This window comes from Somniosus microcephalus, chromosome 3 (assembly GCF_052327205.1).
Source record: "Somniosus microcephalus isolate GS21.2 chromosome 3, FLI_Smic_1.0, whole genome shotgun sequence".
NCBI lineage: Eukaryota > Metazoa > Chordata > Chondrichthyes > Squaliformes > Somniosidae > Somniosus > Somniosus microcephalus.
This window is the reverse complement of record NC_140989.1, coordinates 61,067,220-61,092,241: the sequence shown is the minus strand read 5'-3', so window position 1 is coordinate 61,092,241 and position 25,022 is coordinate 61,067,220. Positions and strand designations below refer to the sequence as shown.

The window sequence follows — 25,022 nt, the reverse complement described above, 5'->3', positions numbered from 1 at the left end:
GGAGAGGAGGGGAGAAAACGGAGATGGTGGTGATGGGGGGGAACGGCTTGATGTGGGATTCATATTAGTAGTATCAGATCAAATCTCTTGCAACGCCGTCCTAATGTAAAATGAAAGATTCTGGTGTGCGCTCTCAAAACCTGGAGTATATATTTCAAAACTAGACTGGTAGCAACCTGACTTGGTCCTTTTTTATTAAAAACAGAAAAATCTTACTTCCGTCATTGTAACCATTGTTCCTGTTGTATGCAGTGTTACTATATGAATATAATAATGTCATAGTTTGATCCTATAAACAGGGAGGGACAGGAATACTAAAACCAGCAGTCCAATTGAGAGGTCCCATTTCCACCTGAGGTAGTAGAGCGGATCTAATGATACTGCAGTCAGTTGTTGTCAGCATATCACAGAATCACAGAAACCCCACAGTGCAGATAGAGGCCATTTCGGCCCATCGAGCCTGCACCGACACATATCCCACCCTATCCCCGTAACCCCACGTATTTAATCCCCCTAACACTAAGGGTCAATTTATCATAGTCAATCAACCTAACCTGCACATCTTTGGACTGTGGGAGGAAACCGGAGCACCCGGAGGAAACCCACGCAAACACAGGGAGAATGTGCAAACTCCACACAGACAGTCGCCCGAGGCCGGATTCGAACCCGGGTCCCTGGCACTGTGAGGCAACAGTGCTAACCACTATGCCACCGTGCTGCCCCTTATACTTACTTAGTCTTTAATGGGATGAGAAGGCTGTCTCCTTCAGTCAGATTAGTAGTTTTGCCATCCATCACCACATCGGATGTACCCTCCTGAAAAAGAGAACACATTGAAAAAAATTCTTTATGTAGGTGGTCAGGGTTGTCCTTGGTTGTGATCTGCCCTACATATTGAATACCTGGGTGGTACACACCATCAAGACTGTTGCCAGTGACCACTTATGGGTGTGTGAGGTTGTGTTCTCCTAATCCAATCTCTGCTAAATAAATCAATTGTATCCAAAATACAGTGAAGTGATTGGGAACTTCATGAAATCACTCCAATTTACTCAAGCAAATTCCTTGCGACTGGAATTGCTTAAGAAACAAATCATCTAAAAATTCATGAGACTGCAGAACAAGAGGGCCCTCAGATGGTCAAATTTAGAATTTCAGCCTACAGTTAAAATATTACAGTGAATGTAGTAGTTATGCTAGCAGACTTCAGAGGGATATTTTCATGACACAAAGTAAGTATATTTTAATATTACAGCTTTTTTTCATCAGTTTATATTTTCTACCACCATGTAAACCGTTGAGTTGGTGGAGTGACACTCATCACCAAGTCACGCCTTGGTCTCTTCTGCTATTCCTCTGGCACCTTACTCTCCTTCAAGTACCTACCTTGTTCCACCCCCCTCACCTTTAAAATCCTTGGGGGGAAAAAGTTGGGTTGGTTCGCTCCTCTTGTGCGCTAACGGGGTGTAAATCCCCTAGCGCCCGGGCGCCGCTAACGCCTCCTGCGAATTTCAGCGGGAGGTTAGCGGTGGTGGTAGCGGGTAGCGCCCCATGTCACTGGCGATGACGTCATTGCCGAGCGCAGCACCCCGCTTGCACCCCCTGACTTATCGCTGCACGATAAGTGCGACAGGATCAGGGGACGGTTTGGCAGCAGCAGCGCCGCCGCAAGTTAAAGGGCAGGTGTCGGGCGGCCATTTTTATTTTGGCTGACTGCCAGCACCTGCCCCCTTTCGCTTTTGTATGTGGAGTGCCGGCCGCGATCGCTCCCCACTCCCCGGTGGTCGCAGCGCTAGGCCCCTCCCCTTTAATCAGGGGAGGAAGCCTGCAATGACACGGTGGCACGTAGCCTCGCGAAATTCAGCAGTAGCGCCCGAAGCAGGAGGCGGAGCGCTTTCCAGTAGGGCCCCACTTCCTGCTTGGGGCACTACCACTGAATTTACGACGGGGGGTGCTAACTTTTTTGGGGCGCTAAAGTGAGCGCCACCCAATTTTTCCTTGTTTACTACCTCCGAAGCCTCACCCAGAGTCTCTCACCGAGATATCCTCCCTCAGCCTCTGCACTGAACGACTCCTCATCCTAATTGATTTCAATCTCCATCTCAGCTCACCTTGCCCTCTCTCTCCTCCTGTCCTCCCTTAAACTCTCCCTCTATATAAACTCTCCTACCCAACTCCATAGCCACCCATTCGATCATGCCATCTCTCTTGGCCTTTCTACTCCCCTGGTCTCGATCGATGACAAGACCACCTCCAACCACTTCCTTGTATCCCTCACCACCCACAACCCTTACACACTACCTCTTTACAACCCCCATTCCTTCTGTTGCTATGGAACAAATGATATGAAATGCATTGGATGATGTATATCAATCATTTGAATATTGTTTCAATATACCCAGCCGGATATAAGTGACGTATTGTAGGTCTTTAACGGAAAGTCCAATGAGAGGGGAAATGTCTAATTTTTCTGCCCCGCCCAGCCCAGTTCCACCCAGTGGAGGAAGGGTGGCAGATCCCAGACATAGGCCGCGATTTTGCTGTCCTTGTGGTCCCGGCCCTGCTGCTGTCTCCATCCCAGCCTCTGAAATGAATTTCCCTGATTGGACTTTTTCAACCCGCCCAGCGAGTTTCCCAGCCAATTAGAGGAAGCGGGTCTGGTGACATCATTTGATGACGCGTCATCAGCCGGTTTCCTTAAAGGGACCATGACCAACTTTATTTTGACATTTGTACCATCTGTATTCTACAGCATTGAGGTGCTGCAAACACTGACAAGCACTGGCTGCACCCAGGCTCCACCATGGCTCCCTCCGTATGCTCATGGAGGGTGTCACAGCACGCAGGGAGGTCCTCTTCCCTTCCCATGGGCGGAAGAGACCTCCCCAGGAGATCAACACAGCCTGGTTGCACATTGCACAGGAGGGCACAAGCAGGGATGTGGTCAGGACGACCTGGGTGCAGTGCTGCAAACATTTCAATGATCTCAGTAGATCATGAAACGTTAGAACAAAGCCACACTCAACCTCACCCTGCTGTGCCTCTCATCACATCCCCATCACACTGCATTCCCTACCCTACTCCTGCACATTATTACTCACACCAACTTACCTTGCACCTCCACCCATCCCTCTCTATCTACATTATCATATCCCCATCTCACTAGCCACCCCTCACCCTCACCCTCATCCTAGTCCAATCATACCAACTAACACACAAGGGTAGGCACTTGGGTGTTTCATCCAATGTTCAGGTGAAGTTTCTGGTAATGTGCTGTCAAACATTTAAACTTTTATTTTCAACACTTTGCGTTCTTGGACAGATTTGTGTGCACCTTTGGAAGTGGCTAAGTGAGTTGCAGTGAATAGTGAGACATAACGGTACCCCCCGCAATGGTGATGAGTGTGAAAAGAATGGCTTGTGCATTGTAGGGATGCTTTATGGTGTTGGTGTGGGGTGGTGCCAAGCTGGCGCATCGTATGGCACCCAGGGTGTACAGTGTCACGTGAAGTAAATCTTGCCATGGTGAGGCCATCCCTGGCCTCCCAGGCGGCAATATGGTCAGGTGCTAATGCCTTCTGTCCTGTGCAGCATCAGGTGATTGCGGAGAAGGTTGGTGGTATTGTTGTTGGTGTTGCTGGTGTGGTTGGTGTTGGGACTGATCGTGGTGGGATTCCGAGGACCGAGCTGAGAGAGTATAAAGTGCACCCATGCTGATGGAATAGATGGCAGAGATAACAGAAGCGATCTGTCAATGGTGGGAGAGGTAATGAGATCAGACTGGATGGAGACTTGTGTACAGACTTGCAGCATGGTGAATCTGTTGTGGAAATGCAGTGAGGAAGAGTTTGTGGCTGAGGGAAGATATCTCTGTAAGGTGGGAGCTTTTACTGTACATTTGAAGCGGTCAACTCAACAGCTGATTCAATGGCCACTGAACTCCCACCTCAGCTTGACAGACGTGGTCCACGGCCAGTGTGGACCCCATGGGCATGGCCATGGATCACGTCGGCGAGCTGTCAAATGCAGAAGGTGAGCTGAAGTTCATTCTTAAGTGGCTGTAAGCAAATTACTAATTACTTGAATTGGGTCCCCCGCTGTGAACCCGCCGCTGCTTGTCTGCTCAGTGCTGACAGACCCGACATCGGGGAAAGGCGCGTGGTGGTGGGTTCACAACGGGGTCCTGACCCGTTGGGGAAAAAAAACACTTTCCCACCCGACCTGCCACTGATCGTGCCTGCTGACCCCCCGGAAAATCCAGCCCATAGTTTCCTTTCAGAAGGCTTAATGAGCAATATCGGATTATTTTATTTGGAATGTTTTAAAACAAACATACTGCAATGAGTAAATGAAAACTGGCACTCCTTAAAAAAAAAGGATTCCAATTATGAAAATTTTAGAAATATTGAAAAAAATCTAATAAAATCAATACAGTACAAAAAATTGACTACAAAAACATAGAAACAAAAAAAAAACATGCAAAGTCTACTCGCCTTTAAAACAGCTCCATTGCACCTGGAGCTTTCCTTCTCCCCATTCAAAATGTGCTCTGAACGCAATAAAAAAACATAATTCCAAGGGCAAAACTCGTCAAATTGTGCCAGTTAATTCATTTAAACATTCCAGGGCCTTATTGAGGGCTTGACAAGAAAGGTGCGCTGGAGCACACAAAATGATGCCAGATGGAAAATTGTGGGTGTAAGGAATTGGGCAAAAACATGCCAAAGGCCTGCTCGCCCAATTTTCCCATTCCTCTGCTCCGTGCTGTGTCTGCACAGCTGATGGCAAACTTAGCCTTAACTTTAAAAAGCCGTGGGCTACACAATGGCAATTCTGTTCATTCTGGGACATGTGGCACCAGAAATTTTTGAACTGTTTGTACCGTTGGCATCTGGACAAGAACACATTTTTTTTTTAGCTACAGTACCTCTGCGTTACTTTATCCGTCAACTATGAGGGAAAATGAAACCTTATATTAAAAGCATATGGGAGAACTGAAAGCTAGATTCGATTCATGTGTAAGAGTGTTGGCAAAATATTACAGGATAAATATTAAAGTCTCACCAGCTGCCATATCCAGATGTCTACACTCTCCTTTCCCTCGCTGTCTCCAGTTGCATATACTACTGCCTGTAAGAACACCACAAACAGGCACTTTATGATTATCAAGCATACACTAAAGCATAATATGAATAAATAACATGTTATTGCTTTAAATTCCAAAGACACATATGTTCCCACTCATCGAAGATGGAATATTACAAGCGTTTATTGGAACCGAGCTCAACAAAGTTGCAACAGAATTAAACTCCTTCTTTTACCCGAGTTTCAAACTGGTCACCAAACACGTCCACAAGCTGCTTCTCCTGTTGGTGCTGGCAGAGCCAGTCTTTGAATGAAAATGGCTCCATAACAGTACTGACAGTATTGATGCAAAATGGAATTTGTTTGCATAGTTTGTCTGTGAATCAAGCAAGACATAAAATCAGGGCTGTTCATCCTACTGTCCCACACAACAGTCAAATATCACTCAACTATAATGTTGTGAGCTTCACTCCACATCTTAACCCAGGAGTGTTCAGTGATGTTGCTAAGTGCAAAAAATGGGGAGACTGTTCTGTTCTCCATTAAGGGCACTGTGCAGAGCATAAACTTTCACCAAAAAATTCAAATGAAAAAAAATTAAAAAGCAAAATGTTAACAACAACACAGATTTGAATTATTTGGATACTTTCTGTACCTGGATTTGGTTTCCTAGTTTTGTGTTCTTCAGAGCTGAAAAATCTGAAACAGAAAGAAAAGTATATTTTTCATCTGATTTGCAGCAGTAATGACTTTGCTGGTTGAGGTGTCCAGGGATATTCACCATCATTCTGCTGAACAGGGCGAGATGAAGTGGAGGAGGTCACTGTGGAGCACAAACACCGGCATAGTACCCGTTAGACCTAATGGCCTGTTTCTGTGCTGTAAATACTATGTAATTCTAATAAAATATATTACTTAGCAACAGCATTGCTTGAAATGCGAAAGAAAAATAGGCAATTGTACATGAGGCAATATCAACAACTGTGATGGAGAAAAGGCACTACTCTTGATAGAAGCCCAAAGACGTAATAGGGAAAAGTTCAGTGTGGAAAGAGTCCATTTTAAAACAGTTCCACTCTGAATCTGAAAGATATTTACAAAGGACTGATGTGCAGTTATTTGTGCTGTTAATGGTAGAGTTCAGCTACCGATTAATCTGCAAAATTAAAGTACTTTATCAGGGCATTGATTATATTTTTTAAAGCTTTTTATTAACTGGAATTGTATTTTTGACAAAAGGAGAAAGGTTATACAATAGTTCTGCAACAATTTTAAACTTTAGTACCAGAGGAAATCGCAGGGCCAAAGCTCACTGCACTATATTGTAGTTGTATTCTCTGATCAACTCTTCAGTATTTGACAGGAGTCTCAAACATGAGATTGCGAAAGCCATCATATATCTGGATCGCCAGAGAATGCCCAGGGGGCAGAGATGTTGCAGCATCTATCGGGTTAGTGAAAGCCCTCTATTAAAACCTTGTTGGTGCTGTGCGCAATATGTACTCTTAGGGTGAATTTACACTACAACTGTAGGGTCAACGTGAAGCTGTTGCACTTCACACCGACAGTGCAATTATAGTGTAAATGCAGCCTGAATCCAGTGTCATTACACAACCCGACATTGGAACAAAGTAGTGATTTCTGTATAGACGGAGACTAACTCCACTCTGCTCTGGAGTCAGTTTGGGCCATAACACACGATTTATTCTGCATAGTGCTGGTGCAAATTTGAAACACCCTCGCACTATTGCTAAATTTGTAGTGCAACTACAACCTTAGAGTGTTTCGTGGGTTTGTTAAAAGTTTATTGCAACTCCAGTCAGCAGCAGAACCTTGTAACTTTTGCCCTTCAATGTCTAAGCTGATAAATGAGTAATTTGTGCAAGGCACTGGAGAGCACACAGTGCTAGTGGGCTAGCACTCCATCGAGGAGACAATGGGGGAAAAATTCGCTTGGTTTGCGCCTCCCGTTAGCGTCTTAAGAGGGCGCTAATGGGGCGCAAAGCAACTAGCGCCTGGGTGCGGCGATTTTTGCGCCACTCGCAAAATTGACCAGACATTTTGCGGCGGCGCTAAACACTACCGCCATGATCTCCTGCACCCGCAGATCGTGATGTCAGTTGAGCATGCAACGCCCCGGTAGCGCCCCGGACCGGATATTGAGTGGCGCCCCCTGCCTTACCGCCTGCAGCTGGCAAAGACAAGTTGAGGGGAGCGTTTTGCAGTCGGGAAGGGACTGGGGGAGCGCTATTTAAACGCGACCGCTTCCTGCCTTTTTTTGTCGATGACATTTTTGCACTACGTATTCTAAGTGAGAGAGAGAGACTTCTGGAGATATTCAATGCTGTGTTGATGAGTTTTGGGTACTGAGCAGTACTTTGCAGGTTCATTTTGATTTGCCCTTACTTGTATTGATTTAGAAAAGACTGTGGGGGCTGCACTCTGAGCTCTTTCCCTGGGTCTCTCCATTGTTCTTTCCAGCAGATTTGATGTACAGGTCTCTCCAGGCCGAGATTCAAGGCTGCAATGAGCAAGGTGTGGATGGAGAGCAAGATCAACCCTCCCCTTTAAGAACTGGCCGGTGCCATTGTGTCTGTGTTCCATTGCTGACTGACATCACATGAGCTTCGCCAATGCTCTGAGGTAATGCCTCGCTCCTTGGTGTTAGCGCCTTAAGACAGGTGTGTAGCGCCTGATTTAGTGCTCCAATCACCTTCAGGGGCGACAGAAGCCGGTTTGCAGTCAGAGGCGATAATTAGTGCCAAGCACTAAACTTTGCGCCCGTCCGATAATTGCGCCCCTAACGGGGTGATACCGAATTTCTCCCCCAATGCCTTCAGGAAAGGATGGAGAGAATAAAACTGGAGAATAAATATTTTAAAGTAAAAATGGGAAAGAAATGTTGACATTGAATTCACGTTCTAATCTACATCCAGATGTCTGAACTATGGTTCACAAAATGGAAAAAAAAATCATGTTGTGAATGACAAGGCCAGAATTTTCCCATTAAAAAATGGCTGGGTTTGGACCGTGCGGGCAGTTAAATTGTTAAAAATGGGATTCCTGACCTGATCCCACCTCCAACCCACCCACTTCTGGTTTTGCCAGAGGCGGGACAGGGGGCGGGCGACCAACCTGCTCCCAGGGGGCGTTACCTCAATTTAAATATTGTAATGAGGCTGGAAGCCTCTTTTTCCTCATCCATTTTTAATTTAACTGCCTGTGGACGGGTTTCACACAATTCGTGAAACCCGGCAGTTAAATCGAGGCGGGGACTGCTGCATCCAGGAGGTAAGTGGCTTTATACCTACCTCCTGGATCCAGGGTCCCTATCTAACCCACCCCCTGCGATCGGAGACCCCCTCACGAGGCCTCTGATTGCATTCCCAGGCCTCTCTCTCTCTCCCCCACCCCCACCAAACGTCGATAATGAGGCTGGCCACGATCCCCTGACCTCCCCCCCCCACCCCCCCCGCTGATCCTCTGCTTCCCCCCATCCCTGGCCGACCACCCCACCCCAACTGATCCTCCGCTCCTCCCCAGCCCCCCGCCAATCCTCCGCTCCCCCTGTGGTGTATGTAACCGTTCCACCTTTAAGAGAACTATTTTAAGAGATGCACTACTTTATCTTGGCTGCTGTATACTGTAATACCGGTGGTGACCACACCGGTATATAAGTGCTGTGTAATGATTTATTGGAGCAGTACTCTCACACAAGTTGCCAAATGGCTTGGAAAGGCCAGTCGCATTTGCATCCAGATCATTGACCTCCGCTGAGCGCAACTATGCTCAGATAGATAGGGAGGCTCTCAGCCTTGTGTGGGGAGTAAAGAAGTTTAATCATTACCTGCAGGGCCAGAAGTTTACACTGCTGACAGACCACCAGCCGTTGGTATCCATTTTTAACCCTAAGAAGGGTGTTTCGGTGATGACAGCACAGAGGCTCCAGAGATGGTCCCTTTTCCTAGGGGCACATCAATATCAGATAGAATTCAAAGGTACAAAGCAGCATGGTAATGCTGATGGGCTGTCGCGCCTGCCACTACCTACTGAGGAGGAGGCACCGACGGTTGACCCGGTGGAGTTATTTCACTCGACCATCATCGAATGTTTACCTGTCACCAATGCAAATATTGAAAGGGAGACTAGGAATGACCCGACACTGTCCCGGGTCTACGAATTGACAGTAAAGGGATGGCCAGCCCATGGTGATCCACTGTTACCGGCATTCTCAGCAAGATGAGAACAGCTGTCCATCTGTCAGGGAACATTGATGTATGGAACAAGGGTGATTATCCCTCCTAAGTTAAGAGAGAGAGCATGAAGGTCATCTGGGGGGAGTCAAGATGAAAAGCCTTGCTAGGGCTTATGTGTGGTGGCCGGGTATCGACCAACAGATAGAGGATCTGACGAAAAGCTGCTCAGGGTGCCAAAAAGTCCAAAATGCACCTCCAATTGCACCGCTGCATCCATGGGAATGGCCTTCAACCCCATGGCAACGTGTACATATTGACTTTGCTGGTCCATTCATGGATTCCATGTTTTTAATTGCGGTGGACGCACATTCTAAATGGCCAGAAGTGATTAAAATGACTACCACTACCTCGGAGAAGACGATCGCGGTGCTAAGAACGATATTTGCAAGAAATGGATTGCCAGAGCAAATATGTTCAGACAACGGACCACAGTTCGTGTCAGAGGAATTCCAGAAATTCCTGAAGAAGAATGGGGTGAAACATTATACCTCTGCCCCATATCATCCAGCTACGAATGGGCTGGCCGAGAGGTTTGTACAGACGTTCAAAAAGGCAATAAAGGCCATGAGCGAAGATCAGATTCCACTGCAACACAAGGTGGACAATTTCCTATTGGCATATCGAAACGCCACCCATGCAACAACAAACCAAAGTCCTGCCATGATGTTCTATAACAGGAGGTTGCGGTCCAGGTTGGACTTGTTAAAACCAAATGTGCGGAGGGAAGTCGAAAACAAACATTTCCAGCATATCAATAACAAGCCCACTCGGAGTTTTGAAATAGGACAACCGGTGTTAGTCAGGGACTATAAAAACGAGAAATGGCAATCTGGAACAATTCGGGCCAGACAAGGACCCCTGATGTACACGGTAGATGTTGGTGAAAATGTAATGCGACGTCATGCTGACCAACTGGTGGGATCGAGAACAAGGGTCGAGCCCATGGTTACGACAGAGACAACCGTGGAGGAAGTTAGTGAACCTGAAGCATCTACCTCAGAAGTGAATGTGCCTGATGATGATGTCCTATCCATAGGGGATCAACTAGATGAGTCACCCCAGCAACGAGAACCAGAGACCCCTGAAAGGCGTTATCCGTCTCGGATCAGGAGGCCTCCTCAGAGACTGAATCTGTGAACTGTTTTTACATGAAGTTGTGTATATATGTTATTATGTTATGTTTAATGGGGAATATATACTGTTAAGCTAAAAAGGGAGGATTGTGGTGTATGTAACCGTTCCACCTTTAAGAGAACTATTTTAAGAGATGCGCTACTTTATCTTGGCTGCTGTATACTGTAATACCGGTGGTGACCACACCGGTATATAAGTGCTGTGTAATGATTTATTGGGCAGTTCAGCCTGACCTCCGACTAGTAAAGACCTGTTGAATTTACTCTTGTGGTCTGTGTGCAGTGATTCTTATTAACAATAACTAGAACACACAGATTTAACACCCCCCCTATCCCTGGCCGACCCCACCCCCCCCACTTGCCTGCCAATCCCCCCCTCGCAACTGAGGCCTACCCGCCTGCAGCCAGCCAGTCAGCCTCTGCAGGCGGGCTGCAAACCGAGGCCTCACATTCAAATTCGGCCCTCAGAAGCCCCCACCGCAACCCCCGAAGAAAATTCTGGCCTAATTGTTCTTTCAACATATTTGGAAAGAATAATGGAAGAACTCTTACTCCTTTATTATGGGCCCAAGCTGGGTACCTAGGTCCTCGCAGTAGAACCATTTTTCATACAGCACGTCAGTCGATTCCCCTACATAATATCTGTCAAAAGAAATGTGATTATTAATCTTGCTGCACTTGCACCTTTGAGAGAAATATCACTGTGCATCACAAATAATACAACAGCCCAACCCTGTCTTCAGCAACGCAGGTGATAGTTAGCAACTAGAAAGAGGGTTGAATGACTACCTTAACGGGGTATTGTCGCTATCTAGTGGAACACTCAGTCATGCTCAAAGCTATAGAAGAGCCTGCTCTGAAAGTCCATGAACTCTGCACAGCAGGAGGTGATAAACTCTGCTGCAGTGTGAACTGTTGGAATCTGATTTTTTTAAATAAATAGAACCATTTCTTTCATTGACAAGCAACAAACGAGGGAAGATTTCCTCAGTGTGTTAGATATAGCAAAATTATAAACACATTTATAAAGACTGGATTTATGATTTTACAACACTTAGTGCACGAAGGAAATTCTTGCCCATTGTCCTTCGGAATATTACTTTGAATTTTTTTTGCAACCTACGTTCCAGTTTTCCTTTGTGAAATCTAGTCGTAGTTTGCAACTCCTCCTCGGCAAGAGACTGGCGTACAGACCTCCTCCCAAACCTTTTCCGATGCTGCTCTCTAACTGGCCAATAGAAGGTGCAAGAGCAGCGCTCCGATTTCCTGTTGAGCTTGGAATCGTTCATGAACTTCCTGCTGACTTCAGCGCTGTGCATTTTTTCTTTGGAAGGAATCTCCTTTCCCGATTCCTTCGGTTTCCAGCCTTCTTGATTCGCTCTCACTAGCCTCTTGGCCTCCCTTAATCTTTTCATTGAGATCTTCCACTGGATTATTGGTAGCCCGAGTTCCTCTACTCTCCTTGTCTATGCTAACCTATCTCCCTCTGAACTTCTGCCTCTTGTTCTCTTAGTCCCAGCCCCAACATTGCCATCAAACCTGCTGACAGTGATGGTGCTGTTGTGTGGTGCAAGGAGTGCCACCTGGCTGAGATGGAAAAGGAAAAGGAAAAGTTATGGTAGTGTAGCGGTTATGTTACTGGACTAGTAATCCAGAGGCTTGGACTAATAATAGCTCAGAACACAACTTCGAAATCCCGACAAAGCAGTTTGAGAATTTAAAGTCAGCTTAAAACATTTGGAAATAAAAAGGTGGTTGTCAGTAAAAATGTTCATGAAGCTGTCAGATTGTTGTAAAAACCCAAGTGGTTCACTATTTAACACAATCTTCTCATTCATTGTTAGTTTCATTTTTTTTAAAACAGGATCCGTGCATTTTGACTCCTGCAGCACCTACTTTACCTGAGTGCATCCAGCTCTGTCTTCAGCCTCGTCCTCTCAAAAACCAGCCCAATGGTGTTTGCCTGTCTCTGAGGGGAATGAGGTATTCGAGCTGGCAGCAAAAACATCTGGAGGGGTGGAGAAATTCAGGTCACACTGTCACACAGTTTATATATTTAAGAGCTCTACTGACCAAAAGATTCTGCACAGAGATATAATGGCAGCTGTTAGTTATGAAAAGAAAAAGAACTGGTGCGGCAAAAATTGCAACAGCTAAAAACCAGCATTTAGAAATGGGGAGTCCTTTGCTTGAAATGAAGTTTATAACAAATTATTATGAAGAAGAACTTAAAAAAACAGAAAAAGTCACACAGATAAGGTCTAACATATTGCGTGTTACTTTATTGACCGGACTGCTAAGTTCTTCTTTAATCCCATCACCTGCAGTAATGACTGCACATACTGAAAGATTCAATAAAATTGAACAGAAAGAATTCTAAATTTTTATCTGTAATGATTTTATTAACGGATTTACATCAAAATAATACATTGGATCCAATAACACAATCCTGCCCTGGGATGCTGCTGCTTGCACCTGTAGTGCAGAGCGCTGACTATAAGGTGAGTACTGGTCACATTTTGCTTTAACTGTTGTCATACAATGTTTCTTAACAGCCCTTCATTGTAAGTTTAGAGGAATATCACAGTGGAAGAATGCACCTCATTCTGGCAACTATTCTTGTACTTTTCAAATGCCCATGTACACTATAATGCAAGATCAGATCATTAGCATATTATCACGGTGCTCCTGACACACAGTATATGACATACTGGAAGCACACCAGGGTCAAGGGGAGGGTTATCTATTGCCAGTGGCTCTTAAAGGGCTGCTGATCACCCTTAAATTCTGTCTCACCTGTGTACTGAACCTGGGAGCAAGTGTGGAAGGAAGTTGCTGGTCTCAGGACTGCAAGGTGAGTACTGGTCACATTTTGCTTTAAGTGTTATCATACAATGTTTCTTAACAGCCCTTCATTGTAAGTTTAGAGGAATATCACAGTGGAAGAATGCACCTCATTCTGGCAACTATTCTTGTACTTTTCAAATGCCCATGTTTTACCAGGGCACTCTGCATTACTGCCATAACAATGGCCCTGAGATTCCACAGGGAACTCCAGCAGAACCACAAGAGAAACAGCGCCAGTGGCTGGGATTAGCAGTTTGACAGGGTTTCCATGGGGGTTACAGCAGGAGAACCCTTGTGGAATTTCAGGGCCAATGCAGTTGTCTTGTGGCCCTTTAAATGTAGCATGCAACAAATATGAAGTATCCTACCAACACAAGGTTCCTTCATTCTACACGTTCATACACTCAAATAAGGTGTTGCTGAGCTGAGCACTTGGGTGACAAACAGCTTCGCTCTTATTCCTCGTGACCTTTGGCTCCTCGTGAAGAGAGGGCCCTGGAGATTCTGGGCCTGAAGGGGTAGCAGAGGTTGAGGTCAGTGGTCTCCTTCAACCTCAATGCAAGTATCCTTTCTTTTTCATTCTTGGTCTCCTTACTCACTCATTCACTTTCTTATACGCAGGCATGCAGTGCAGTGCTCCAGCATAACGCACCAGAATGTCCTGCCATGTAAGCTCTGTTTCAAGGGGTGTCATACTGTCAACATTCTAGGTACCCAACAGCAGGTGTGGGGCTGAAGCCAGTATCTGGTTTCAATTGAGCATCTAGACCCACTGCTACAGTGGTGAGTACCAGCATAGAGACGGCCACTCCAGAAGGTGCGCTTGATGAAGCACATAGCACAAGTGAAGAACAACAAGCGCAGCTGGAGTTGGAGAAGGTGCAACACAATGGAGGAGGGACATTGTGAGGGTTTCATCAGCCGCTGAGCTCAGGGAATTGGATCCTCTTGGGCCTGCTTACAAACACCGTTCAGTAGGTTAGCATTTGAGAGTCATTTGAGAGCGTGCACAGCTTGGGGGCATCTATGTTAGAGTACACAGCCCCTTTGTGCAGTGCTGCATGGTTATCTGACCAAGCTGTAGACCATTGGGGAGAGTATGGCTACACCATAGACTGTTTTGCCAAGGTCCTAAGCTCATACATAGTATCCATAATGAATGCTCTGACTGGGGTTCCAGAGAACTCCAATCTTAGGCATTTTATCTGGTCTGGATTCACCATATTGGGGATTCAGTTTGAAACAGCCATAAGGCAACCTCACTGCTGCCCAGCGGTCCCACGTTGATCTCTGACCATGCTGAAGGAGTTCTCCGCAGCAAGGGAATGATGAAAGATGGCACACAGGGCAAAGCCTCATTTGGATCACCAGCTGCCCCATTCAAATGACTCTAGACATGACAGAAAACAAGCTGACCCAGGTAGACAGTGCATCGATACTCATGTCATCTGAAATTGCAAGGCCGTCTGTTAACTCAGCACAAGGAAGTACTGAACACCCTTCATCCCTAGACACTGACTTTTGTATGGGGGAACTGAGCTGTGTAAATGAGCGGCAGAGGGTTTTGGTGGATGTATCTCAGAGCGGCGCAAACAGTCAAAGAAATTTGCGCATAGCGGTGTTTCTCCGGCATCAGTTGCGGTGAATTTCCTCCAAAAAATGGGAAGAACGTTGCTTTTATGCCACAGTCACGCTGAAAAGTTCCAGGAAATTCCAGGCCAACGCTGGCACCAGTGACTGCAGTAAAATAAAGGAATCATGACAACTACCAGGGTAGCGGGTATTCATGGGCATGATTCTCGGCCAAGCTTCACAGGCATGGAATTTAACCCCCTTCTGTCCCTGAAGGAGGTAGCATTGAGGATGTGGCCCATATGTCCACATGCGTGTCATCAATAATATTCTGCACTTTGAGGAATTCAGGCAGATTATAAAGTGCAGAACTCTTTTGTGTTGCTGGCCGTTTTCCGTGGGTAAATTCCAGAAATCACTAGCCTGGCAAATGAGATACATGTCACTCGCATGATGTATTTGTACAAGGCAAGTTCTGAGGTTTGACAGGTTTCTCTTGCTGCTGTGTGGACGTATTGAGTATCATAAAAAGTCAAGGCAGCGATCACTTTGACAGTCGCTAACATAACAATCCTGTCCCGAAAGTGTTTTCTAGGTCTAGCTCCAGGAGCCTGCACTGTCATGTCACAGCTTAATTGGGGAATTATTAGCCTCGATTTTAACCCCTCACGGGTGGAAGAGGGTCAGAGTGTTAAAATATCAGGATCAAGCAAGCTGACTCCAAACCGACTCCATTCCCGCCCCTTTTAATTTTAACATTCTGAAATCAGGCCATTGACGAGGCAGACGGGGGCCTAATTAACATTCCAAAGTCACGACCCGATGACATAAATTTAACTGGAAGTAAGGGGGAGGCCTGAGTTGTCAAGTGATCAGAGGTGTGAGCTGCTGACTCCCGAAGGCAAGTGCTAGAGATGTTTTTTTAGTACTGCTTGTGGGCCAGGAGTGCTCCCCTCCAGGCCTCACAAGGAGGCCTTCGCCCTCCCCCAGCTCTGATCACTGCCTCTCTCCACCCCAAGCACTGATCTTCAGCCTCCTCCCCGCACCCCCCCAGCCACGATCACTGACCAGAGCCTTCTGCTTCCCCCCGGCCCCAATCTCCAGCATCCCCCCTCCCGATCGCGAGCTTGGAGTTGATGCTCCCTTCTGAGTGCTGGGGAGCATCCCTAGGCGTCTCAGACTGTGGCCTCCTGCCACTAGTTTTCCCTCCCGCTCATTGGCCAGGTTGGCGGGCAGTACGCGGCCCAACAATATTCTAACGAGGCCCTGTCATTAAGTTCGGCTGGGCCTCCATGTCTACGGCCTTGCCAAGGTCATTGGACGATGTTCCTCCACTCCTCGTTAATATTGGGGCTGCAGTCTCTGCATGCAGATGTCCTCGGGCATATCCATGTTTAACCGCCTTGGCCTGTATACCTGGATATGGTATAATGCCGGCTTTTTCTTAGCACCCAAGGTGTAAATGCACACATCTTGCGTGCCTCCTCTGAACGCTCTCTTCCTCCTCCAGAACCTGCAGACAGAGATGGATGACCGGCTGGATATCCAAAGTTCCTAATTTGGCTGAACGCAATTATAGATTTCTTGGCAAACATCTCCAAATGGAGTGCAGCTGAATAGATTCAGTACCAAAAATAAAAAATTTCAAATCACTGCCACAAGAGAATGAGTTCTATTACTGTCTCTTCAAAGTGGGTGAGAGATTTTGCCTAGAGGTCATCCACCTGTCTGGCCTTGGTACTTTCTATCTGATGATGGATACACACCACAAATATCATGACCCATCCTTTCTCTGTACAGATGCTGAATGATCTGCTGTGTATTTTTGGCATTTTCTGCTTTATTCTCTTATAGAAAAAGACAGCATACAAGAAGAAATAAAAGAGATATGTTGTGCTGTGTTTTTTGACCTCCATCAGTTTTCTGGCCTCATGTGTAGATCATTGTTAAGATTCTGTAGACACGGTACTTGTGAGCTGACTGAGAGCATTGCAATTGTCAGGTGTGAATAATTATAGCCAGTTTTCAGTTCCTTGCAGCTGCATCTTTCTACATTATTTTTTAAAAATAAAAAGGCAACTGTACTGGATTTCAATGATGTTCATTAGTTTTTGTCAGCAGAAATAAGACATTACTGGTGGCTCAGGGAGAAACACCTCTTCAATGCCTTCAGTCTGTCCATCACCTCTTTATCGATTACAATTTCTTAGAATCTCATCATATCAACCTAGAAATTCTACCCCAACAGGAAGGTAATCTGAGGCTTCATCCACAAACACAGACACAAAGAATTCACCTCCTCTCCTCTTTTAAGGACCTCCTTAAAACCCACCTCTTTGAATAAGCTTTATTTTTCCTTACATTTTTCTACATTAACGGCACTACATAAATACAAGTTGTTGTTCTTATAATATTGGTCATTCCTTGATCATTTGATAAGTCCTCTTGGAAGTCTTTCAGGGCTCCTGACTGTTAGAAATTAGTAATGAAAACACATTTTGGAAGGAGGCTTGTTGGATTGTTCTTTTGTTGGGGTGGGGGCGGGGGGTTATTTCCTCAGAGAATGTTTTACCTCCTAAATAGCATAAACATTGAGTATTAACCATAACCCTTCTTACCTCAGAGTCACATCTAATTGGATTGGTTAATAATGATTGTATTTTTCTAACAAATGTAAAGGAGTGTTGTAAAAGAGAAACAGTTCACATATTGATTTTATATTAAGCCTAGGCCAAACTAAAATCACTTGTAATCTTGTTAAACCACTGAAAAGTCCTATGTCTTGAAAGAAGCTCTACTGACCTCTCCTTCTCGAATGTGTACATCTTTATGTTTTCCTTTCTCTATGATCTTCAGGCACATGTTACCTTTCCACTGGTAAAACAACTAGAAAGCAAATTAAAGAAAACACATACCTGATCAGTAAAATGAATACTTGTAGTGTCAGAGGAGTCAGTTAGGAGGAAAGACGAGAGAAATCTGTGCTTTACAGCCGGAAAAGAGGTTCTCTGAAGGTGATGTTATTATAGGCATATGTAAGTTAGTTAAGGGAATGGAAAAGGTAAATCCAGAATATCACTTTAAATTAAATTACAAGAGTAGGGCAAGGCAGCACAGGTTCAAATTTGCAGAGGTAAGTTTAAGACTGATATCAGGAAGTACTTCATCACAGAGAGTAATCAATACTTGGAATGGATGCCCAAAGTTGTAGAAGTGAAAATCCTGCAATCATTTTAGAAATAGTTATTTAGAATCGTAGGGCTTTTTGAATGGATGAAACAAGATGGGCCGAAAGCATTTCCTCAAACATAAGTATCTTGTGATTGCATTTGGTTTCACAATTTGTTGTTGATCAGAATTATTATTGCGCAGAACCCATGATAGTTAAGTTCATAAATACATTGCCCGGTGTACAGAAAAGGTCGCAGTTTTGGTCCAAGCCCGGGTGGCAGTCGGAGCTACAGTAAGACTCACCAGACTAGAGAGCGGAAAAGTCATTGAGGGTTCCCATTTCTCATCACTATCTAATGCCTTCTGATGAGAAATGTTTATGTGTGGACTTTGCATGAGGATAGGAGCAGGCTTGGCTGTGATGCTCCTCACACTCAAATAATCTGCCAACAGGCTTACACATGAAGAATGGTCATTTGGGGGAGGTGGCAGAGGACGATCTGCACCTGTGGAACTGCAGCTCTTGACAATGTCGCAGTTCCGGGCAATTCTGGGCCCATGAGTTCGAGCAAGTTCTCTGTTCATGGAGAGCTTGATCCCAAACACTTTCCAGCAGGGGTCACTGGGTAGTAATCAGGAATGGAAACCTTACCTTCTGCCCCATCTGAGATCAGCTAACTCAGCACAGACTGAAAATTGGACCTGGGACCTCGGGTCCAGAAAACTTAGTGCTACACTGTGTGCTGTCGTGTACGGCTTTTAACTTGGCACCAAAATCACATTTGCTAGATCGAAGTTTTCCCAGAAAAAAATTGCTCCACTTAGTGAGTTGATTGTGTCAGCCTTAAAACAAACATTGGCCCAGATTTTGCAGTCAGCGGCGAACAAACTGCGCCAGCGGTTCATTACACTTGAACCTGCCCAGACTTTCTATGGGATTTTGCACTGGAACTTACTGTAATTATATATCAATTTCAGTGTGGCCTCCTCTAGAGGGGATCTGGGACCTGTGAGAACAGGGCAAGCAACAGCATGTCTCCTTAACCAATCAGATTGAAGAATCGTTAATGAGCAGCGCAGTCTGAACCAGGAAGTGACAGTAAGAATGGTCCTGAATTTCCGATCAGAGGCTTCCTGCGGGCGGATGCCTCCGATTGGAAAAAAAATCTACGAACTTACCTGCTGGTTCCGCAGATACCGAGGCTTGCGATCCTGGGCCTCTCCTCTTCAAAATGCGCAGAGACCCACGTATCCTGGGGGCGCATGCGGTTTGCAAGCACTCCTGGGATCACGTGGGCCAAGTGAACCAATGGAAGAAGGGAATCCCCCTTCATACTTTTGACAGGTCCGTATGCACGGAACTGTCAAAAGTATGAATGTAGATGACTGCAAAAATACACTAACACACTGAAATAAATAAATAAAAACCATTACATATATAAAATTAATTAAAATGCCATTTAATTCAATATTTTAAACAAGAATGTAATTTTTTGAAAAATAAATTTAACATAAGAACATAAGAAGTAGGAGCAGGAGTAGGCCTTATGGCCCCTTGGGCCTGCTCCGCCATTCAATAGGATCATGGCTGATCCGAACCTAGACTCACGTCCACTTCCCTGCCTGCTCCCCGTAACCCCTAATTCCCTTATCAGCTAGGAAACTGTATCTCCGTTTTAAATTTATTTAGTGTCGCAGCTTCCACAGCTCTCTGAGGTAGCAAATTCCATAGATTTACTACCCTCTGAGTGAAGAATTTCTCCTCATCTCAGTTTTGAAAGGGCAGCCCCTTATTCTAAGATTATGCCCCCTAGTTCTAGTCTCACCCATCAGTGGAAACATCCTCACCGCATCCACCCGATCAAGCCCCCTCACAATCTTGTATGTTTCGATAAGATCGCCTCTCATTCTTCTGAATTCCAATGAGTGGCAGCACGGTGGCATAGTGGTTAGCACTGTTGCCTCACAGCGCCAGAGACCCGGGTTCGAATCCGACCTCGGGCGACTGTCTGTGTGGAGTTTGCACATTCTCCCCGTGTTTGCGTGGGTTTTCTCCGGGTGCTCCGGTTTCCTCCCACAGTCCAAAGATGTGCGGGTTAGGTTGATTGGCTATGATAAATTGACCCTTAGTGTTAGGGGGATTAAATACGTGGGGTTACAGGGATAGGGTGGGATATGTGTTGGTGTAGGGGTTACGGGGATCGGGTGGGATATGTGTCGGTGCAGGCTCGATGGGCCGAAATGGCCTCTATCTGCACTGTGGGGTTTCTGTGATTCTGTGAGTGGAGGCCCAACCTACTCAACCTTTCCTCATAAGTCAACCCCCTCATCTCCGGAATCAACCGAGTGAACCTTCTCTGAACTGCCTCGAGAGCAAGTATATCTTTTCTTAAATATGGAAACCAAAACTGCATGCAATATTCCAGGTGTGGCCTCACCAGTACCCTGTATAACTGCAGCAAGACTTCCCTGCTTTTATACTCCAGCCCCCTTGCAATAAAAGCCAAGATTCCATTGGCCTGCCTGATCACCTGCTGTACCTGCATACTAACCTTCTGTGTTTCATGCACTAGGACCCCCAGATCCCTTTGTACTGTAGCACTTTGCAGTTTCTTTCCATTTAGATAATAACTTGCTCTTTGATTTTTTCTGCCAAAGTGCATAACCTCACACTTTCCAACATTATATTCCATCTGCCAAATTTCTGCCCACTCACTTAGCCTGTCTATGTTCTTTTGCAGGTTTTGTATGTCCTCCTCACTTACTGCTTTCCCTCCCATCTTTGTATCGTCGGCAAACTTGGATACACTGCACTCGGTCCCTTCCTCCAAATCGTTAATATAGATTGTAAAGAGTTGGGGTCCCAGCACTGACCCCTGCGGAACACCACTAGTCACTGATTGCCAACCCGAGAATGAACCATTTGTCCCAACTCTCTGTTTTCTGTTAGATAGCCAATCTTCCACCCATGCCAGTATATTACCCCCAATCCCGTGATTTTTTATCTTGTGCAGTAATCTTTTGTGTTGCACCTTGTCAAATGCCTTTTGGAAGTCCAAATACACCACATCCACTGGTTCCCCTTTATCCACCCTGTTTGTTACGTCCTCAAAGAATTCGAGCAAATTTGTCAAACATGACTTCCCCTTCATAAAACCATGTTGACTCTGTCCGATTAAATTATGCTTATCCAAATGCCCTGTTACTGCTTCCTTAATGATGGACTCCAACATTTTACCAACCACAGATGTTAGGCTAACTGGTCTATAGTTTCCAGCCTTTTGTCTACTTCCCTTTTTAAATAAGGGCGTTACATTAGCAGTTTTCCAATCTGCTGGGACCTTTCCTGAATCCAGGGAGTTTTGGAAAATTACCACTAATGCATCCACAATCCCTACCGCTACTTCCCTCAAGACCCTAGGATGTAAGCCATCAGGTCCAGGGGATTTAACCGCTTTTAGTCACATTATCTTACCGAGTACCACCTCCTTAGTGATTTTAATTGTGTTTAACTCCTCCCCCGCTATAGCCCCCTGTTTGTCCAGTGTTGGGATATTTTTAGTGTCCTCTACTGTAAAGACTGATACAAAATATTTGTTCAGCGTTTTTACCATCTCCATGTTCCCCACCACTAATTTCCCGGTCTCGTCCTCTAAGGGACCAACATTCACTTTAGCCACCCTTTTTCTTTTTATATAACTGTAGAAACTCTTGCTATCTGTTTTTATATTTTTTGCTAGTTTACTTTCATAATCTATCTTCCCTTTCTTAATTAATCTTTTAGTTATTCTTTGCTGGCTTTTAAATGCTTCCCAATCTTCTATCCTCCCACTAGATTTGGCTACTTTATATGCCCTTGTTTTCAGTCGGATCCTATCCTTTATTACTTTACTTAGCCACGGATGGCTGTCTTTTCTTTTACGCCCCTTTTTCCTCAGTGGAATATATTTTTCTTTAAATTTGTGAAATATCTCCACACCATGGCTAGAATTGAAGGCCAAGCTAATTGTGACTTGTCCTGTGAAATATTTTATCACCTTAAATTGCACATTCTTAAGAATGTGACTAGTGGGGTACCGCAAGGATCGGTGCTTGGGCCCCAGCTATTCACAATCTATATCAATGATTTGGATGAGGGGACTAAATGTAACATTTCCAAATTTGCTGATGATATAAAGCTTGGTGGCAGTGTCAGTTGCGAAGAGGATGTGAAGTGGCTTCAAGGGGATCTCGATAGGCTCAGTGAGTGGGTGAGAACATGGCAGATGGAATATAATGTGGATAAATGTGAAGTTATCCACTTTGGTAGAAAAAACAGAAAGGCAGAGTATTTCCTAAATGGTGAAAGATTGGGGAATGCAGATGCTCAAAGGGACCTGGGTGTCCTTGTACATGAGTCACTGAAAGTGAATGTGCAGGTGCAGCAAGCCATTAGGAAGGCAAATTGTATGCTGGCCTTCATTACAGGAGGATTGGGGTACAGGAGTAAAGAAGTCTTACTCCAATTATATAGGGCTTTGGTGAGACCACACCTGGAGTACTGTGTACAATTTTGGTCTCCTTGCCTAAGGAAGGGTATACTTGCCATAGAGGGAGTGCAATGAAGGTTCACGAGATTGATTCCTGGGATGGCGGGACTGTCGTATAAGAGATTGAGTAAACTAGGCCTGTATTCTCTTGAATTCAGAAGAGAGGGGATCTCATTGAAGCATACAAAATTATTACAGGTTTTGATAGGATGGATGCTGGGAGAATGTTTCCCTTGGCTGGGGCTCAGTCATTGGGTATATTCAAAACAGAAGTCGATAGATTTCTGACTAGTAAGGGCATCAAGGGATATGGCGATAGGGCCGGTGAATGGAGTTGAGGCAGAAGATCAGCCATGATCTCATTGAATGGCAGAGCAGGCTCGAAGGGCCGAATGGCCTACTCCTGCTCCTATTTCTTATGTTCTAACAACTAATTTATTTAACCTTTTCAATTAATTGAAATTTCTAATAAAATGTTCAAGATTACAGTACATGAAGGTCTGACGTAGGTTACCCAAGTACATTGTTCACAAAGGCAAAGGATTCAAATAACATGGGACAGAATTTTTAAAATGGAAGGATTGGCACCCTCCATGGGCCCCTGGGTAAAGTAAGAAGCCTAATGTAGCTCTAAGTTATACAAATGAAAATATCCCAGGTTTTATTCTTGGTTTGTGCTGAATTAGCTGATGCCATTGTGCTGAATTAGCTGATGCCAGCTGAAGAAGCCTCAGTTAGAGAGGGAAAAACCAATTAAAGTTCCCGTTCCCATCCAATGAGTCCGACTGGAAGGTGTTCATGTGTGGAAGTCGGGTGAAGACAGGATTCGGCTCACACATGAATTACATTTAGGAAAATTGGAGAGAAAAGGTGATGAATTAGTCTCTGAAATATTGCATTCCTGAGTGTACGACAATCATTGAATAATTATGTTTTACCTCTTCTCCTTCTTCTAGGTGATAATCTTTCCTTTCATTAGGTCCTCCAACAAACATAACCTTTAACTGGCCACTGTGCCTGAAAAGCATTATTTTAAAACAAAGTATTAGCCAAAAGCTTACAGTTTTGAGGAGGTTATTCAGAATTAATAACATTTCAAAATACTGGTCAGTATAAAGTTGAAGTAAAGAGCCTCGATTTACTCGATTAATCAATTTAATGAACGAGGACAATGGGCTGAACTTTGCCGGTGGGTCCACTGTCAAAACAGCGGGTTCCCAGGTGTCGGGTCTGTTGGCGCTGAACAGACCCGACACCAAGCGGTGGGGGAGGCAATTCACACCATTAAATGGGTTGTGAACATCCAATTAACTGTTATTTTAAGCCTACATTTCAATTTTATGTGCTCCCCCACGGGTTACCTGCTGGTCGGGGAACACGTCAGCTCAGCATGTCGTAAGTGGGTTCAGCATTGAATTATATCTCATGACCTGACAGCTGCCAAAGTTGTATAAAAGATCCCATGTTACAGCTGTTCACTCTCAAAGCTCAGAAACTGTTGGTTACTGCATTTGGAAAACATATTGAACTTTCTGCAGCTTGCAAGTGTTTGGAGCCAACTCTCTATCCAGTGGCACAACCTCTCTCACCATTGACAGATCGCTTCTGTCATCTCAACCTCACCTGCCATCTATTCCATCAGCATCATTGCCCTTGAAAATATCTCACCATGGTCCTCAGAATCCCACCAACATCAGCCCCAACATCAGCAGCACCAGGCACACCAGCAGCAACAACAACAACACCAGCCTTCTCCGCAATCAACTGATGCTGCACAGGGCGCAGGGCATCAGCACCCGACCACATTGCTGCCCGGGACGCCAGGGATGGCCTTACCATGGCCAGATTTACTTCACTTGATGCTGTACACCCTGGATGCCACATGATGCGCCAGGTTGGCACCACCCCACACCAACACCATAAAGCATCCCTACAATGTCCAAGCCATTCCTTTCACACTCATCACCATTGCGGGGTGGGGGGGGGGGTACCATTTACTACAACTCTTCCAAAGGTGCACACAAATCTGTCCAAGAACACAAAGTGCTGAAAATAAAGGTTTCAATGTTTGACAGAACATTACCAGAAACTTCATAAGAACATTGGCTAAACCACCCAAGTGCCTACCCTTGTGTGTTGTTAGTTGGTATGATTGCACTAGGATGAGAGTGAGGGTGATGGGTGGCTAGTGAGATGGGGAAGTGATAATGTAGATAGAGAGGGATGGGTGAAGGTGCAAAGTAAGTTGGTGTGAGTAAAGATGTGCAGGAGTAGGGTAGGGAGGGCAGAGTGATGAGTGGCACAGCAGGATGAGGTTGAGTGTGGCTTGGCAGTAATGTTTCGTGATCTACTGAGATAATTGAAAGGTTTGTGCCACTGCAGTCTGGTCCTCCTGACCACATCCCTGCTTGTGCCCTCCTGTGCAATGT

The 25,022-nt window shown here is 45.2% G+C and overlaps 1 protein-coding gene across 4 annotated transcripts in view; it reads right to left on the bottom strand.

Moving 5' to 3' along the window:
* The window catches only part of haao (3-hydroxyanthranilate 3,4-dioxygenase), a 51,812-nt gene that overhangs the window by 12,203 nt on the left and 14,587 nt on the right, over positions 1–25,022 (bottom strand). For all 4 annotated transcript variants that reach the window (XM_085980687.1, XM_085980671.1, XM_085980680.1 and 1 more), the window contains 8 exons: positions 23,532–23,610; positions 17,696–17,779; positions 12,376–12,482; positions 11,027–11,116; positions 5,741–5,784; positions 5,322–5,461; positions 5,065–5,130; positions 734–816 (listed from right to left, as the gene is read on the bottom strand). In XM_085980687.1, coding sequence (XP_085836813.1) covers positions 734–816; positions 5,065–5,130; positions 5,322–5,461; positions 5,741–5,784; positions 11,027–11,116; positions 12,376–12,482; positions 17,696–17,779; positions 23,532–23,610 — 693 coding nt within the window. The remainder of the gene's footprint in view (positions 1–733; positions 817–5,064; positions 5,131–5,321; positions 5,462–5,740; positions 5,785–11,026; positions 11,117–12,375; positions 12,483–17,695; positions 17,780–23,531; positions 23,611–25,022) is intronic.